General features: G+C 39.3%; 2 protein-coding genes across 3 annotated transcripts in view; one reads left to right on the plus strand and one right to left on the minus strand.

Annotated features, from left to right (window-relative positions):
* FAM162A (family with sequence similarity 162 member A) overlaps window positions 1–15,614 on the plus strand; it is a 28,419-nt gene extending 12,805 nt beyond the window's left edge. For both annotated transcript variants that reach the window (XM_003825193.5, XM_008950490.4), the window contains exons 2-5: window positions 5,953–6,075; window positions 7,541–7,646; window positions 10,558–10,666; window positions 13,016–15,614. In XM_003825193.5, coding sequence (XP_003825241.1) covers window positions 5,953–6,075; window positions 7,541–7,646; window positions 10,558–10,666; window positions 13,016–13,108 — 431 coding nt within the window. In that variant the 3' untranslated portion in view covers window positions 13,109–15,614. The remainder of the gene's footprint in view (window positions 1–5,952; window positions 6,076–7,540; window positions 7,647–10,557; window positions 10,667–13,015) is intronic.
* Window positions 15,613–19,432, minus strand: WDR5B (WD repeat domain 5B). The gene has a single exon (XM_008950491.5). It carries the CDS (start codon window positions 18,807–18,809, stop codon window positions 17,817–17,819), a length of 993 nt encoding a protein of 330 aa, XP_008948739.1. The 5' UTR covers window positions 18,810–19,432; the 3' UTR covers window positions 15,613–17,816.
* Between the last annotated feature and the right edge of the window lie 17 nt (window positions 19,433–19,449).

Here is a 19,449-nt window from a genome sequence, read left to right on the forward strand (position 1 = left end):
CAAATGCTACAACATGGATGAACCTTGAAAATATAAGTAAAAGAAGACAGTCATAAAAGGCCACATGTTGTATGATTCCATTTATATAAAATGTCCAGAATATGCAAATCCATAGAGACCGAAAGTAAATTAGTGACTTTCTAGGGTTGGGGGAAGGAGGAAACAGGGAATGACTGCTAATGTATTCAGGATTTCTTTCTGGGGTGATGAATGTCTTCTGGAATTAGTAGTGATCAATACACAACTTAGTGAATATATGAAAACCACCGAATTTCACACTTTAAAAGTGAGTTTTATGGTAGGGAATTATGTATCAATAAAAGTATTATTTTAAAAATCTTAACAACCATGAACATATTTTCATGAGAAATCCACATTAGTGTCTTTTAAATTGTTATGTTCAAAAGATTTTTTTTTTTTAACAGCAAGGGGGAAAAGTAAGGAAATGATGCTTTTCACCATCATTGGGAAAACCGCCTCTGTAACCATATTTTACTCCTACTGCCTCTCTCACCTCCCCTTATTGCTCCAAACTCTGAGGCTGCAAGACACCCAAGTGGGAGTTTGGAACTTCCAAGGCACAGTCTTTTTATCTATTAGCAAATTCATTTTTAACCACAAAGGTCTGAGGGCACACTCTTACTGCATTCAATACAAGTCTTGGACATTCCGTTTCTGTCATCTAGAGCATCATATAGTGGCAAAGCCCTAGTCAGATTTATCTCTGGTGCCTTTCCAGCTTTCATTTCTGTTCCACTGCTCCACATCCTAGGGACTCAGGGGCTCTTAGGTGTCTTGTGATTCTCAGGAGCCTGTACCAGACCTGGCCTCATCTGCACCACAATCCCAAGATCAGAATTACTCTCCTTTTCTCCCACCTGATCAAAACTATTTCTGGTTGTCTCTGCTTCTGATTTTAATTAATTAAAATTATTCATGCTAAAGCTGAAGGTAAGAATTGCTAATCAAAACTAATGTCTTAAATGTATTTATTTTATGAAGGTATTTCCTAGCTTTGTTCACTGAAAAGGCAAAAACAGTGACAAACTGAAAAAAAATGAGCCCCCACTAAGGAGTCTCTAAAAACATTTCTTTAAAAGAACCAGAGCCCATTGGGAGGAATGTGTGATTCCAACTCGGGCAGAAAACATTTAAAATCAGTCTGGAATATCTTGTCAGAAAGAAAGCTATCAATGACCACTGAGGATGTGTTGAAAGGACTCGGGAGCCAACTTAGAAGGGTTCCCAATGGGATTAAAAGGAACAGTCTAGAGCACATCACATGTGTAAAAATGCAGCGTAAGGAAGTGCAAGAAAACCAATTTGTTCATTTTAAAACTGGCAAATAAAGGGAAAGAATCCAGCATTTATTCCACATTTTCTGCATGGTTTATGCCTTAAGATAACCAAATAGTTAATGTGAAGGGGGAGAATACCACCATTTTGCAATCCCTAATGAAATAAATGGATCTAGGTAATAATGACCATTGTCTGCTAAAAAAAAAAATAGATGAAAGGTTGATGGGGAACTTTCTAAAAGGTGAATCAGACTGATAGCATGTACTGAACAATCTTAATATGAAAAGAGACAAAATTGGCATATGCCTATTGATGTGGCATAATAAGACAGACACAGTACCACCTATGACATTCTTGCTAAAAGATCTAATCTAAATCTTTCAAGCCTCAAAAATCTGTTTACAAGGAATAGAGGAGTTTGGAGAATATGTTGGACAACACCATGGGGGTGTGATAAGCAAAATCTAAAATTGAGGGACACTATAGGGCTAAAGACTGGTTTCTTTAACAAATAAATTATTTTAAAAAGTAAGAGGGGAGACCTATAGATTTAAAGAAACTCAGGAAGCATCAGCCATATTCAGTTTGTGCACCTATTTTGAATAAGCCAACTGTAAAAAAAAAAAGAGCCTATCAGAAATTTCATCTTAATAGGATTTGATCATAATATACTGATAATAAGGAACATTTAAAAATTATATTAGTATTTCAGATATGATTTTGAAATACATACTGAAGTATTTGTGGATGAACTAATATAATATTTGGGATTTGCTTTAAAACAATCTAGTAAGGGGTAGATAGTAGATGGAGTTTAGGTTAAACGATATTTTAAAAACTTTTTAAGTTCAGGGCTACATGTGCAGGTTTGTTATATAGGTAAACTTATGTCACAGAGGTTTGCTGTACAGTTTATTTTGTCACCCAGGCACTAAGCCTAGCACCCATTAGTTATCTTTTCTGATCCTCTCCTCCCTACCACCCACAACCCTCAGGTAGGCCCCAAGGTTTGTTGTTCCCTTCTGTTTGTCCATGTGTTCTCATTATTTAGCTCCCACTTATTAATGAGAACATGCAGTATTTGGTTTTCTGTTCCTGTGTTAGTTTGCTAAGGATAATGAATGACCTCCAGCTCCATCTGTGTTCCTACAGAGGACATGCTCTCATTCTTTTTTTATGGCCGTGTAGTATTCCATGGTGTATATGTACCACATTTTCTTATTTTATTTATTTATTTTTTGAGACACAGTCTCACTCTTGCCCAGGTTGGAGTGCACTGTCATGATCTAGGCTCACTGCGACCTTTGGCTCCGGGGTTCAAGTGAGCAATTCTCATGCCTCAGCTACCCAAGTAGCTGGGATTACAGGCATGCACCACTGGGCCCAGCCTAAAGAAAAGACCACATTTTCTTTATCCAGTCTGCCATTGATGGACATTTAGGTTGATTCATGTCTTTACTGTTGTGAATAGTGCTGCAGTGAACATACACATTCATGTGTCTTTATGAGAACATTTATATTCCTTTGGAGATATACCCAGTAATGGCATTGCTGGGTCTAATGGTAGTTCTGTTTTTAGGTCTTTGAGGAATCGCCATACTTCTTTCCACAATGGTTGAACTAATTTATACTCCCATCAACAGCATCTAAGTGTTCCTTTTTCTCTGAAACCTCACCACAGCATCCCTTATTTTTTGACTTCTTAATAGCCATTCTGGCCAGGCACGGTGGCTCATGCCTGTAATCCCAGCACTTTGGGAGGCTGAGGCAGTCGGATCACCTGAGGTCAGGAGTTCAAGACCAGCCTGGCCAACATGGTAAAACCCTGTCTCTACTAAAAATACAGAAATTAGGCAGGTGTGGTGGCAGACGCCTGTAATCCCAGCTACTCAGAAGGCTGAAGCAGGAGAATCGCTTGTACCTGGGAGGTGGAGGTTGCAGTGAGCTGAGACCACACCATTGCACTCCAGCCTGGGCAACAAGAGCAAAACTAAATAGCAAAGGCTTGGAACCAACCCAAATGCCCATCAGCGATAGAGTGGATAAAGAAAATGTAGCACATATACACCATGGAATACTATGCAGCCATAAAAAGGATGAGTTCATGTCCCTTGCAGGGACATGGATGAAGCTGGAAACCATCATTCTCAGCAAACTAACACAGGAACATAAAACCAAACACTGCATGTTCTCACTCTTAAGTGGGAGCTAAACAATGAGAACACATGGACACAGGGAGCGGAACATCACGCACCAGGGCCTGTCAGGGGGTGGGGGTTTAGGGGAGGGATAGCACTGGGAGAAATAGCTAATGTAGATGACGAGTTGATGGGTGCAGCAAACCACCATAGCGTGTGTATACCTATGCAACAAACCTGCATGTTCTGCACATGTATCCTAGAACTTAAATAAATAGATAAATAAAAAAGACTGAGAATGGCCGGTCACGGTGGCTCACACCTGTAATCCCAGCACTTTGGGAGGCCGAGGCAGGCGGATCACTTAAGGTCAGGAGTTTGAGACTAGCCTGACCAACATGGAGAAACCCCGTCTATACTAAAAATACGAAAAAGTTAGCTGGGCATGGTGGCAGGCACCTGTATTCCCAGCTACGTGGGAGGCTGAGGCAGGAGAATCACTTGAACCTGGGAGACAGAGGTTGCGGTGAGCCGAGATCGCGCCACTGCACTCCAGCCTGGGCACCAAGAGCGAAACTCCATCTCAAAACAAAAAAAAAAAGACTGAGAATATCATTACTATATAGAGATGTTCATTGGGGAGAAAGTCAATAGAGTCTTGAATATTCTCGTGATGTGCAGAATAATTGTGTAGAGATTATTTTAAATCATAAATACATCTTATATCTTAATATCTTAAATATGTTTTGTTTTCCATATATACTTAAGATATTTCTATGAAAATGTCTTATCCTAATATTTGCCAGCAAGAGTCTTGTGTAACCTTTTGAAAGCTGAGTAATAACTGTAATGCTGCTTTGCTTATTTTTCATAAAACAGTGATTTTCTTTAATATATCTGAAAATGCATTTTTCATTTTTCTTATTATTATATGTATATATCAAGTGTGGCATTTGAGAGTCTGTTGATAAAATTTACAAAAGTAGAATTACAATTTTATGTTAATGATGAAAGAATGACTTATAATATTCACCTGATTGTATCTCTTATTTTGTGTGCTTTTGTTAAACATATGTCGATTTATTTTGCCAACATTATTATATAGACAGAGAACTCCTTTTCTTTCAGGTTAGTTCATGTGATCTTGGTTAATGGAACATAAGTGAGATTTTATGGGTGACAGGGAGAGAGATCAGGCTTGACTTGAGAGCACGTGGGAAAAGAAGGGGGCTATCTCTTCGCAAAGATTTAAGTATCTTATAAGAACTGTTTGCCAGTGCAATTATGAGTAAGTGTATGTGTGCCTAATTTTTATTTTTTAAAAGCTCAGGTGATTATAATTTCATCTGTGAAATGTTGGAAGTATAGTCAGATTAAAATAGTATATATCTAAAAAAAAAAATAGCCATTCTGGCTGGTTGTGAGATGGTATTGCATTGTGGTTTTGATGTGCATTTCTCTAGTGATCAGTGATGTTACTTTTTTTTCTGTATGCCTGTTGGCTGCCCGTATGTCTTCTTTTGAAAAGTGTCTGCTCACGTCCTTTGCCCACCTTTTAATGGGCTGGTGTTTTTTTCTTGATAATTTGTTTAAGTTCCTTATAGAGCTGGATATAGACCTTTGTCAGATGCATAGTTTGCAAAAATTTTGTCTCATTCTATAAGTTTTCTGTTTACTCTGTTGATAGTTTCTTTTGCTGTGCAGAACCTGTTTAGTTTCTGCACAGTAAAAGTTAAATTTATTAGATCCCATTTGTCCATTTTTGCTTTTGTTGCAGTTGCTTTTGGCATCTTCATCATGAAATCTTTGCCCATTCCTATGTCCAGAATGGTATTGCCTAGGTTGTCTTCCAGGGTTTTTATAGAGGTTAAATGGTATTCATTAGCCATATAGCGATCATTGTTGAAAATGGGTGATGAGTATATAGGGGTTCGTAATGCTACTATCTGTGCTTTGAGTTTAAATTTTTAAAATAAACTATATATATTATATATATAGTTTTAAAGTTATATGTAGTTCAAAACTACATCTAAAATTGATTTCTAATTAAGGACTTGTGGCTTGCAAGGAGCAAGGCTTTCTAGAGTCACTTGCTGACCACTGCAGCCCCCTAACCAGTTTATCAGCATCGTATTGGCAACTTGGTGACCTAGTTTATCACTTTTGGGAGGTTACTAATCTTTACTTAAACGGCCCTGATGCCATAATACATAATATTGCCACCAGAGCCATTGTTATGATAAGACACATGTGGGAAGTACTTATTTAAAATTTACAGCTGATAACATTTTTATGTTGTAAATTCCTAATTTCCTAATCAATAAAACATTTATATTTTAAAACAGCATCAAGCATAGCACTTTAAATATACTATGTGTATCTTACATATAGTAAATTCATTTCCTAAATGAACTACCTTTTATAAATGAAACGTAACTTGCGGGTATTTCTTATTTTGAGAAAACATCACATTTTCTTTCTTTCTTTCTTTGAAACATTTTCCTCTCTTTTTTAGGAAGCTGTTTTAGGTTATGTGAAAGAGATGTTTCCTCATCTCTAAGGCTTACCAGAAGCTCTGATTTGAAGAGAATAAATGGATTTTGCACAAAACCACAGGAAAGTCCCGGAGCTCCATCCCGTAAGTTTTTATTTTTTCTATTTATGGAGTTGGTAGCTCCCAAAGAGTAGGAAAACTTGGAATCAAAAGAACCCAAAAGAGAAGAGGTTCCTATATCATACCCTCCCATGTATAGAGAACACATTGTGTTCACATTGTGCATGTGCACATGACCAATATGAGCACAACATGGGAGGCCTGAGGGAGGCCCGTGTTCCTACATCATACCTCCCATGTTTTACTCATATGCAGGCCCATCTTCCTACATCACACTTCTCATGTTTTACTCATACGTAGGCCCATGTTCCTACATCATACCTCCCATGTTTTACTCATATGCAGGCCCATCTTCCTACGTCACACTTCTCATGTTTTACTCATGCGTAGGCCCATGTTCCTACATCATACCTCCCATGTTTTACTCATATGCAGGCCCATCTTCCTACGTCACACTTCTCATGTTTTACTCATACGTAGGCCCATGTTCCTACAGCAGATCTCCCATGTTGTACTAATATTGGTCATGGGCACATGCACAGTGGTTTCTTCATTTTCAGCATTTGTCATTTTCATCTTCTTGCCTGTAGGGTTGGACTGGAGCTTTCTGTAGGAGAATGGATGCACCAAAGTAAATAGTAGTCCAGAAATTATGTTTTAAAGAACTCTAAAGATGAACCAAATTAAGATATTATGCGTTAGGTAAAATATAAGCAGGGCCTTCTCCTTATCACCCTCACTGGCTCTCCCTTTGCACTGATTTTTATCTCTATTCCCGACTTATTAATGAAATGACTCAGATGGCATATATTCCCTTCAGACTCAACAAATCTTTAAGTAGTATTCATGCTCTTTCCTTCCCCAACTGGGTCTTTTCCCGTCTTCTTTTAGTTACAATACTGCTGTTGTCTTAGTCATCCAAGTTTGAGGTTCTTCGTGACTCCTTCCTCTTTGTCTTAACCAGTCTCCACATTCTTTCAGTCATCCTCAGACTGACTTCATCTCTCTTTCCACTGCGACAACTCTGGTTCAGAGAATATCCGCTCACCATGGTATTACAGGCTCCCATTTGGACTTTTTGCCCACTCTACCGTGTCCCCCTTTTCTGTCTCCATCCATTGTACAGATAATAAGCCTTCCTAAAATATTAGTTTCTTCCTTGTTTCAAAATGTACAGTAGTTCCCAATCAAGTCTAAACCCCTTAGCCTGACATTCAAGATCTGGTAAAATCTGATTGTACCTTACAAACTTTTTCTTAGTCTGCTGAAGTCAGACAAGCTCCTCACCGTTTCCTTGGGATTTTATAATCTTATTTGGAAAATGAAGCATCCTAAGAAATTCCATTCAAATAAAGTTCTAATTAACTTGAGGTTTCTCAGTGTTTCTGTTTAGTGACTAGTTAAAAAGCACTAATACCATTTTTCTGTTGTTAAATTTGAGAGTTATAATCTCAAACACATAAAATTTCTTGTCTGGTTTTTCTCATAGGCACTTACAACAGAGTGCCTTTACACAAACCTACGGATTGGCAGAAAAAGATCCTCATATGGTCAGGTCGCTTCAAAAAGGAAGATGAAATCCCAGAGACTGTCTCGTGAGTGCTGAATTTAGTATTACAAGCAGCTTTCATTTCTCACTGATCTAAGGGAAAAGCAATGCCTCTGAGTTCCAACTGTTTAAAACTTTTCAACCAAATTTGAAAACATTTTTCACTTTTCCAAATGTTTTATCTTTGGTAAGTACTTGGAATATAAACAATGCTAGAAAACCTGTGTCTTATCATTGTTATGTTACACAGTGACTGGTGAAGAACTGTCAGGTACTCTGAAGTCAATTGATTATTTGATTTCATCCCCTGGCTACAGAAGTGTGACTTTTTTAAAGTTTGTTTTTAATCTAGGTATATAAATTAAGTACCATTGACAATGACTGTATTCCCCCAAATCCACTTAAGTACTCAACCTTAGGCGTAAAAGTATTTAATTGCAATATTCTGGATTTCAGGAAAGAGTGCTTCCTGTCACCAATTTCCTTAAACCTAAGGGAAGGGATCTTGGCTGGGATCATGGAACTTTTTCAGAGTTTGTAGATGATGAGTGCAGGTTCCTCCAACCCAGTTTCTCAACTCAGTACTATTGATATTTGGGGCTTGATAATGCTTTGTGGCAGGGGGGTGTCCTGTTTGTTGGAAGATGTTTGGCAGCATCCCCGGCTTCTGCCCCCTAGATGCCCGTAGCATTGCGGCAGTGCTGACAACCAGAAATGTCTCCAGACACTGCCAAATGTCCAAGAGGCACGAGCGGGGTGGGAATCTCCCCTGGTTGAGAACCAGTGCCCTAGCCTCATGTTAAAGACCCTGACTGGCTGGCATCTTGGCTAAAAAGAGATTCTGAGAAATAGATGTCATCTCCTCTGTGAGGCATCATCCTATTCAGGGACAGGGACTTCAGACAAAGCTCGTGGAAGTTCCCTGTCAGCAAGAAACTATTCCTGGATCTTCTGGTCTCTGGTTTCAAGTCATGATTGAAAAAGATCTGAGCTCATTCAGGATTTCTTTCCCAGGGAAATATGTAGTATTTACTTTCTGTTTACAACAGCTTTAATAGAGCTTTTCTGCTTCTGCCAGTCAAATTGATAGCACATTACTTTAACTAGAATTATTTCAGCAGGAAAGCCCTGGTTTTTCTTAGCTCAAGTCATGTATTCTTCTGGGAAATAAGAGAATACTGGAAATGACAGTGACATCAGGTTCTTGCCTATGCCCTAATTCTTCCTATACCAGCAGAAAATAAGCTGGTAGACACCCATGGCCTTAACAGATGCTGTATAGGCTTTGCTATAGAACACCTTCCTCAGTCTGCCTAATAGTTGGTTCAAGATCCCCTCAGGCCCAAAATACTACCTCACGAATCACTCTGGAAGGGTCTTTTCTGGGCCTGGGCAGCCATTTGTCCTTGTGCTGGTAGTTCTGAACAGGCACTGCTTAACTTGCCCATTCCTATTACTCCCTATGGAATGGATTACTTTTCATGAGGATCATGGCACTTCAAATCCCATAAAATACCGTCAACATGGGAAGTCAGTTTGTGGTTAGTGGAATCTCAGGTGCTCCTAACTGACCAATTTGACAGTCCTTAGCAGTTGTCTTGGGTTCCTGCCAGCCTGCAGGCCCAGCTTAAGTGCCTGGAGAACCCCGTCCACATGCTGCCTCACAGGTCCCAGCTCCTACATCACATTGTACATGGCTTCATCATCTTCCTCCTTCCACCTGCAACATCCCAGACTCTTTGCCTCCTTCCAAGCATTTTTAAAGTACTCCCCTCCCCAATTTTAAAAGTAATATATGTTAAATATCTCAGGGGAAAGAAAGCACTTCAATCCCATCATCTAGAGATAATCACTTCCTATTTACACATCTACTGAGAAGGCCATAAGTTAATCCTGGGCCCCATAAGGGCTCCACATCCCCTGCCTTGAGGTTCTGCCAGACACCGAGGTAACAGAATCGTGACCACCAGGTGTGGCAATGCATGCCTATAGCCCCGGCTGCTCAGGAGGCTGAGGCAGGAGGATTGCTTCAGTCTAAGATTTTGAGTCAGCAACATGGTGAGACCCCATCTCTTTAAATAAAGTAAATTAAAAATAGAACCATGACTCACTGCCTACTTGCAAAATCACCAAGGTAGATTGGCCTTTAGACTCTTCTATATTAAGCCTCTTAGGTTTCACACAAGAATGATGAACCAACCATCAACTTTTTTTTAAGGCACATGGGTCTGTATTCAGTAGATAGGTTAGAAGAGCTGCACTTTGGCACTTGCCAAAGACCACAATATCAAGTTCACTGTCACTCAATTTTAGCAAAACATGTGTTTAAAAAGATAAGGAGCATTGCTTAAAGGATCTTCCTACGATTTTAGATATTCTCAACTCTATTCTGGGTTCAAGACAGAGAGCAAAAAGCTGGGTATATGGAGCACATTGGTTAACTTTCTCCAATGTTTGATCATTCTGAATTGTGCTTTGTGTTGAAACATATGAAGCTTATTGTAGTATCTGTTGTCAAGATGTTTTCAGACGATGACTACATCACATAATGTCTTCTTAAGAACCTCAGGGAGAAATGACTGTTTCACTTCTAGCATTTATAGGCTGCTTGGAAACCTGAGAGCCAAAATTGGGGTCCACCATAGCAAGTGTAGATTAATATGCCTTGCCCATTTTTTTTTTTTTTGGCTTTGTTCTTGACTTCTCTTTTTGTTTTCTTCTTTTGTACTTAATTGTGTGCTATCTTGTATTTTATATATAAATGAGTTACGAAAAATGCCTCATCCTCCCCAAAGTCCTATGAGATCTCTAGGCCCTTTTTAAAGAGATCTCTAGGTCTCCCTATTTATATTTATAGACACTACTACATTTTGAATTTATACACAGCCTTTTATCCTGAGCAACTTCAGAAAGGGAAAAGTTAATAACTTTCTCTCATGATCTCATTATATTACTAGGTTGGAGATGCTTGATGCTGCAAAGAACAAGATGCGAGTGAAGATCAGCTATCTAATGATTGCCCTGACGGTGGTAGGATGCATCTTCATGGTTATTGAGGGCAAGAAGGTGAGAAGGGGTTTCTTCTCTATCCAGTATGTATGTTCTCCACCAAGAACCTAGAGTAAATCAGGGATTGACCCTTGTATTTACCCTCTGAGAAGAGGAGGCTACTTTCTACATTACATGAGAAAAGAAAAGCAAAAAAATAAGACATATTGGGAACAAGCCTGGAATATCATCCTTGGGGATAGATAGCAAATCCTAACTTTGGCGTGATGAAGAAGGACTAAATTCATTTTGTGTAATGTAAATTTAAAAAGTGTTTCTGATGACAGATGTCATAATGTAAATTAAGAAATAGGACACTGGCATATTTAATCACCCACTGCATATTTCCAGAGTGCTCTTGGTACCCAAGTGTATTTACCCTCACCGTAACTGCCTTCAGCATGGTGAGCTTTCTTAGCGGGGTTCTTTATTTGAAGCTCAGCCAGACAGGGCCATGTGTCTAAGGACCACAGCTCCTAAGCAGTACATAGGAATACAAGTCCAGAAATCTTTAGCACAGATTATAATTAATAGCTATCACTAATTGAACACTCACTGCATTCTAGGTACTTTTCTAGCTGGTATCTCATCTGAACCTCACAAAAACACTGTAAGATAAGTATTATTAGGACCTGATTTATAGATGAGGAAAACTATAGCTTAGAAAGCTTTAGTAACTTGCCCAAGGCCACACATCTCCTTAATGACGAGCCACAATGTGAACCTAGACCCAATTCAGGTAATAGGAAAATTCCTCCCATTTATTGAGTGCTTATTATGTAACAGGCACTGTTAAGCTCACTTAATCACCCCCATAACCCTAAGAGGTAAATAGTTTTCCCAAACTCACACAGCTAACAAGTGGCAAGATAAAAATTTAGACCCAAGTTTGCAGGTTACCAAACCTCATACTATACTATCTTGCTATTAAGCTATAGTTATTTTTATATTCAGCAGCTTTGGTCAAATTCTTCTTTTAATACCATGTATAATTCTATATATCACAGCTTCCATGTGGAAAGTGATGTCTTACAACTACTTTAAGATACTAAAAAGGTCCTTCTACACACGCACTCTTAACTGACTTTCTTATCCTCAGTAATTCCAGAGTAAAAGGAAATGTACTTTTGGCTGTCTTCATTCTTGCAGTTAAATGGAAATACTGACCATTTTAGGCTGACCTCATGGGAGTATGAAGGGGCAAATGTGCTGAGCTGGGTGAAGTTCTCTTGAAAACTCTGTTCCCACCCCACTTCATTTTTTCTTGTCTCCCTCTTTGACCTCTCATGCATAGTTCTCAGATTAAAACCAGCAGAAACATGTGGACAGGACTGTGAGCTTCTAGGATTCTGAGAAATTTGCATTGCTTTTGTATACTCGATTGTACTAGCTGAGTTTAAATACTCCAGAAGCAAATTATTCACCTGGAATCTCTTCTAGCATCATCCAGGGGTATATGCTGTGTATTTTAGAGAGTTCTTCTCCTGTTCTTTACCATAAAATTGTTACATTTTAGTTTTATGGAATTTCTATTTCCATAAATACTACTGGAATGGAGAACTTTTGAACTTAATGTGATTTGGAAGAGAAAAATTAGCCATTGTATATTTTGCTCTCACCATCAACTTCCCTTTCTCCCCCCGCTCCCACACCCCCCGCCACATACCCAGTTCTTTTACATATGAAATTACACAGATAGAAGGAAATATCAGCTTAGGGTGCTAGTTTCACTATTTGGCATAAAAGTGTTGAAACTGGCCTGTATGTAAGCTTCATAGAAATCTGACTGTTTACATGGAGGGAAACAAGGGAAGAGGACGGTTGCCTCCCCCACTCAAAGGTTGGAATTGTAGTACAGATACTCGTGGAAATCATCAATGGTAGTATTTGGGTAAAGTCTGGGATTCCCAAAGCTGAATGTTTTTGGTAAAAGAGAAGTGAGGAACTAGAACGATCTGAGTATGCAGATAAGTTGGGGAAGGAGAAATGGCAGCAACAGAGAAAAGTGAAAGAAGAAAAACGGGATAGAAATGGCAATGAGAAGGTATTTAGTATAAAAGAGAAGTGGGGTGGAATGAGAAGAAAGTATAAGAGAAAAGGAGAGGATAAAGACTGAAAGAAAGGGGCCAGAAGGGAAGAAAAAGGAGAGGTGTGGCACTTCTTACTTATGCTTGAATGGATGAGCTGCTGTTCTTGGAAGCGTACGAGGAAGTTGAAGCACATAGAGGAAACTGCTGTGCTCAGTGTCCAAGCAGCAGAGGACTCCATGCCTCCATGCCTCTGTTAACCTGCTGTCATCAGTGCAAGGTAAAGACACCCTCCCCTGACCAGCATACAAATCACCTGTTCAAATCTGTTTTGCTTTAGGCTGCCCAAAGACACGAGACTTTAACAAGCTTGAACTTAGAAAGGAAAGCTCGTCTGAAAGAGGAAGCAGCTATGAAGGCCAAAACAGAATAGCAGAGGTATCCGTGTTGGCTGGATTTTGAAAATCCAGGAATTATGTTATAACGTGCCTGTATTAAAAAGGATGTGGTATGAGGATCCATTTCATAAAGTATGATTTGCCCAAACCTGTACCATTTCCGTATTTCTGCTGTAGAAGTAGAAATAAATTTTCTTAAATAATGACTGTGTTTTATTGTTTTGATCCAAGTAAAGTGTAGCCTCTCAGCCTTTTGGAGAAAAATGAAACAATTTATTTCAACTTGAATACCAACTCTTTAGAGAAGCAGGTACCATATCTTACTTCTCTTCCCATTATCAAAGTAACCTCTCCACAGGCGAACTCATTTTGAAGAGATAAGGAAGGCCAGTTGAGTATATGGCCCAGGTGCAGCTTGGAGGGCCAGCCTTCTCAAATGTCCTGGTGTACTGGTGGGGAGGCTGCCCCCTAATAGAGCGAGCGCTGAGAAGCAGCCAGACCACATTCTATAATCTTTGAACATGCTGGCAGATGGAGGCTTTTAGGAGAATAGTTTTTTAAACATTCTGACAAGGTCCAGCCAGGAATTTCTAAGGACTTAGAAATCCCAGCATCATGGAGTTGCTTGGGGTCAACACAAGTCACCTCTTAGCTTCATGCCTTAGAATTCTCAACTGGCTGTTTTCTTACCACCTGAGAAACTAAATTTCTCAATTATAAAAATCTCATGTATTATTACTGTTAGAAGTATTTGCACCTCATATATATCTCATTTACAGTTTGACCTTGGGATATCGAGTTGTCTCATATTTAGGTATGAATACAGGTTTCTATTTTAAACATTGATTCTCACATGCTTCTTAATTATTCATGGATGACAAGTCATTATAGTAGTCCCTTCTTATCCACGGCTTTGTTTTCTGTGGTTTCAGTTACCTGAGGTCTGAAAATATTAAATGGAAAATTCCTATAACAATGCATAAGTTATAGATTACATACCATTCAGTGTAGCATGATGAAATCTCTTGCCAATCTGTTCCATCCACCTGGGATGTGAATCATCCCTCTCTCTGGTGTATTCACACTGTATGTGCTAGCAGTCTCTGTTACCAGATCAGCTGTCGTGGAATCAGTGCTAGTGTTCAGGTAACTCTTATTTAATAATTGCCTCAAAGTGCATTGTGCTGTGCCTAATTTATAAAATAAACGGTATCATAGGTATGTATGTATACGAAAAACATAGTATATGCAGGGTTGGGTACTATCCACAGTTTCAGGCATCTACTGGGGGGTCTTGGAATATATCCCCAGAGGGTAAGGGGTGACTACTGTATATAGCCATGCCAACATGCTGGTTCTCAGAGAGTTATAAGAGAGATTAAAAATACATGCAGCTGTTTGGGCACTTTCTTCCCAAATAAAATACCCAGTAAAATGTAACATACTACCTATAGCTTGATAATCTATCTGAGGATGTTTATGATGTCTGTCTATATATTTAATTTGGCCTTAGCTTCTTTGTAGGTATCAAGTTATCACTTGCAAATTTATTTTCAAAAAGCATAGTTTCTTGTACATTTTAGAAGATTAGTTTTTCTTATTTTGGGACACCTACACCAATGTTTTAAATGTGGATAAATTTTAATGTGGAACTTCTTTTAAGAATAATCCTCTTCATAGAGCAATACAACAAAAATGTGTTGTATCTTGGAGATTTACATTATAAATGTAGTAACATTTATGAGCTTAAATTTAATGAAACCTTTTTTTTTTTTTTTTTTGAGACAGTCTTGCACTGTCGCCCAGGCTAGAATGCAGGGCATGATCTCAGCTCACTGCAACCTCCGTCTCCCAGGTTCAAGCAATTCTCGTGCCTCAGCCTCCTCAGTAACTGGCATTATAGGTGTGCACCACCACACCTGGCTAATTTTTGTATTTTTCATAAAGACAGGGGTTTCACCATGTTGGCCAGGCTGGTCTCAAACTCCTGACCTCAGGTGATCAGCCTCCCTCGGCCTCCCAAAGTGCTGGGATTACAGGCATGAGCCATGGTGCCTGGCCAAACGTTTTTATTACAAATATTACATTAAACTAAAGCTCACAACTGTTACTATGCATCAGGAATTAACAGTCATTTCTCATTTGTGTTATTCTCCTATTTGATAACATATAGTGACTATCTCTTTATGGGTTAAATATCAGTTTCTTGGCCAGAATTCAAGATCTGCCCCTAACTAATCCTACTTCTCCCAGTACCCTTACAGCACTCCTACCCTACTAGTAACTCTGATATCTCATAGTCCTCAGATTTATCAAGCAAACGAAATTGAATGAGCACTACTATAAGGTACCATAAACTACAAAAGAAGACAGTTTTGCCCTTGTTGCTTTCAGTTAAATTATTGTGCTATTTTTTGCTTAATTTCTAGATTTTTTTTGCGTGTTTATCATGTCTCCATAGGTAAAGTGGGCAGAAATCTTTTTCTACTTTACATTTCCTGTAAGTGCTGTTTGTTTGAATAAAGTTAATGTGTGAGGTTACGGTTACTTTTTATTTTTAATCAACATGATAGTTTTGGGAATTTATTACTAAAATTTATCAAAGCAGGCAAGGAATGAAGTTGTATCCTTCACTGTCAAACATTACTTGAGTCCCTTTACTACACAAAAAAGCCAAAGAATACAAGAATACAGAGACATACTTCCTGATTCCACAGAACTCATAATCTGGAAGCACAGCCCATGAAAGCATTTCAGTACAAACTGGTAAATAATAGGGACAGGAAAACCTAACTAACTCAGCTGTCAGCTGTGGTTGCAGGCAGGCCGGCAGTGGATGGTTCCTTCAGTGATTTCTGAACTGAGTTTGAAGCATGGGCAGGAAATAGTAGGTCAGACACAGAACAAAAGAAGAGCAGTCTTCATCAGACATTTAGCTTGCCTGAAAATCACAAGCACAATCTAAAAAGGTAGTGAAAGGTCCTTGAGAAACAGCATTTATAATGTTGTTTTGGTTTTTGAAATTTTTAGACTCTTAGAATGAACCTAACCTTGGTGTATTTTTCCGGTTTTTTTTCTATGGACCATTTCATATCCCATCACACAGAATATTACCAAAAGTGTGCAGGTAGCATCTGGCATGTCTCTCCAATCCTCCACCACCATCCCAGGCTTATGCACTTGTTCATCTGATCTCCCACACCAGAAACCCTGGAATTATTCCAAATTCCCTTGCTCCCCTCTTTTAATCAATCATCCTGTCCTGTCAACTTTACTTCTAAATATTTCTCAAATACACTGATCCTCTAGGATAGTCACTGAGAGGAATGGGAAATTGTCCAGTGACAGACAAATGAAATTATTAATAGGCCTCAAGATTAGAAGTCAGTTTTCAAAGAAGACATACAAGTGGCCAACAAACACACACCAAAAAATGCTCAACATCACTAATCATCAGAGGAATACAAAATATAACCACAATGAGATATTCTCTTAAACCGGTTAGAATGGCTATTATTAAAAAGTCAAAAAATGGCTGGGTACAGTGGCTCATGCCTGTAATCCCAGCACTTTGGGAGGCCGAGGCAGGTGGATCACTTGAGGCCAGGAGTTCAAGACCAGCCTCGAACATGGTGAAACCCTGTCTCTACTAAAAATATAAACATTAGCCAGGCATGGTGGCACGCCTGTAATCCTAGCTACGTGGGATGTTGAGACATGAGAACTGCTTGAACCCGGGAGGCAGAGGTTGCAGTGAGCCAAGATTGTGCCACTGCACTCCAGCCTGGGCACCAGAGACTCTGTCTCAAAAAGAGTCATGGCAAAGATGCAGAGTAAAGGCACAGCTTATACACTGTTGGGAGGAATGTACATTTTACAACCTCTGGAAAACAGTATGGAGATTTTCCAACTAAAAACTACCATTCAATCCAGCAATCCCACTAGTAGGTATCTACCCAAAGGAAATTATATTTTAAAATCACCTGCACTGTTTATCGCAGCACTATTCATAATAGTGCTGTTTATCGCAGCACTATTCGTAATAGCAAAGTTATGGAACCAACCTAAGGGTCCATCAAGAGATGACTGGATAAAGAAAATGTGGTGTATATACTTATATACATATCCAGATGACTGGATAATGTGGTGTATATACTTATATACATATACATACACATATATGCATACACACACACACATACACACCACAGAATACTACTCAGCCATAAAAAAATAATGAAATCTTATCTTTTGCAACAACATGGATGGACCTGGAGGCCATTAAGTGAAGTAATGATACAGAAAGTCAAAAACCACATGTTCTCGTAAGTGGGAGATAAACAATGTGTACACCTGGACGTGGAGAGCAGAATCATAGACACTAGAGCCTTCAAAGGTGGGAGTGGGGTGAGAGATGGGAAAGTATTTACTAGGTACAATGTATACTATTTGGGTGAGGGTATACTAAGCCCAGATTTCACCACTATGCAATATATCCCTGTAATAAAAGTGACATAAATCCATAAAAATTACAAAAAGTTGCTCAAAAAAGATTGGTAGTCAGAAGCTGAATTCTAGCTGTGCTTTTTCAACTATCTCATTTTGTAAATGTAGTGTATGAATCTCAAAATTTAACAATAGACAATTTTTAAAATACCAAACTGCCAAAATTAAAAGAAACCATCTTTTTAAATATCCAAGTTTTTTGGCCAACTTGGCTCTACTACTTGATTTTCAAAGGGATTAGTGGTTACTCATCCACAGTTTAATTGTTTTGTCATTTTCTAATGCTGCTGATGCGATGAGGTTTTCTGTAGGATGACAAGCTGCTGAGATCACAACATCTGTATGGCCTTGTAATTTCTGCACAATCTCTTTAGTCTGAAGGTTCCAAATGTAAACCAGGTTATCCTCGGAACCAGACACAATCCACTTTCCACCAGTAACTGAAAAATTGGCAAATATGCAATATTTCTCATTCTTATGACCAGTGTATGTTTTCAGGCACCTGCCTCTGCTATAATCCCATAGTTTAAGAGTGTTGTCCAAAGTTGCAGTGAGAATGTATTTACCATTTGGAGAAAACTTTACAAAAGAGACAGGAGGGTTATCGTCATCAACGAGCGTTTTTAAACACTGACCTGATGCAGCATCCCAGATTCTACAGAGGCCATCATAGCTACCTGACACTATCAAGGACCCACTACAATTAAAATGAACAGCAGAAACTGGGTCAGAATGAGCAGACAAAGTCTTGAGACACTTTCCTGTTTTCACCTCCCATATTTTTACAGTCTCATCAAAAGATCCCGAGATTATAAGGTTGGATGGCGGATTGAAGTTACAACAAAAGACATAATTACTGTGCCCCTTCAGTGTTTTCAAACATTTTCCAGATCTCACATCCCATAATTTTAGAGTTTTATCATCTGAGGCAGAAACAAGACGACTGGAATCTGATGACCAGGCAACATCCGATATTTCCAAATTATGACCATAGAGTGTTTTCTCATATTTTCCATCATATGCTCCCCAAATTATGATTAGCCTATCAGCAGAAGAACTTGCTAGCCATTCTCCATTAGGACTAAACTTAACTGATGACACTGCTTCCGTGTGTCCCACAAGAGTATATTTGAGAGCATAGTTTGGGTTTTCAGGCACTTCCTTGCTCTGATTGGCCGATGAGGAGAGGGCCAACTGTGCTTTGGCGTCTCTTGAGTCCTTGGTTGCCATGGCTCTGAAGCTCCAAGTTAGCAGGTGTACTAGGCGTTCAGCCCTGAACCAGGCAGTCCAGTACTTTGGCTTTCTGCCCAGCAAAATGAAGATAAACGCACAGGATTTTAAAATGTACAGTTTTGAAAGCTTAAAGTTTCTGGACAGTCTTTAAACTGTGAGATAGACGGAATCAGCAGCACGGCTTGGACTTCAAGTTTTCATCTTTTTGTTAAGTACTTGAGAAATACTGTTAGAAGGATCCTGTGCGCTGTCAGCAAGTAGGACACAAATGTTCGGCATTCCGTTAATATGTAAAGCCTTCAAAGCAGGGGCGACGCGAGGGGCACTCTCTACAGAAAGTATTCTTTCACCGCCGCCCCCCTCCCCAGGTCGAAATGTTTCAGAATGCTGAGCAGCCCTACCAGTCAGGCTAGGTACTTGAAGATGAATGAACCGCCGCTTTTAGCGGATTTCAGAAGCTAAAAGCCTACGAAGCCACCGAAACTGGAAACTCTGGCCTGTCGGCTACTTTTGCACGTACCAGCAGGTGTGCACTGCCGTGTCAATCTCCAACAAAGCCGGAAAAGCAGCCCGGCGCATGTGCAAAGGAAGTCCCTCCTACCACTACCGAGCCGAGATGACCAATGGGAGACGGCCA

This window comes from Pan paniscus, chromosome 2, assembly GCF_029289425.2.
Source record: "Pan paniscus chromosome 2, NHGRI_mPanPan1-v2.0_pri, whole genome shotgun sequence".
In the NCBI taxonomy this organism is placed as follows: Eukaryota; Metazoa; Chordata; class Mammalia; order Primates; family Hominidae; genus Pan; species Pan paniscus.

Coding starts and splice junctions, on each gene's coding strand:
- WDR5B (XM_008950491.5), bottom strand. CDS start 18,809: ATGGCAACCAAGGACTCAAGAGACGCCAAAGCACAGTTGGCCCTCTCC.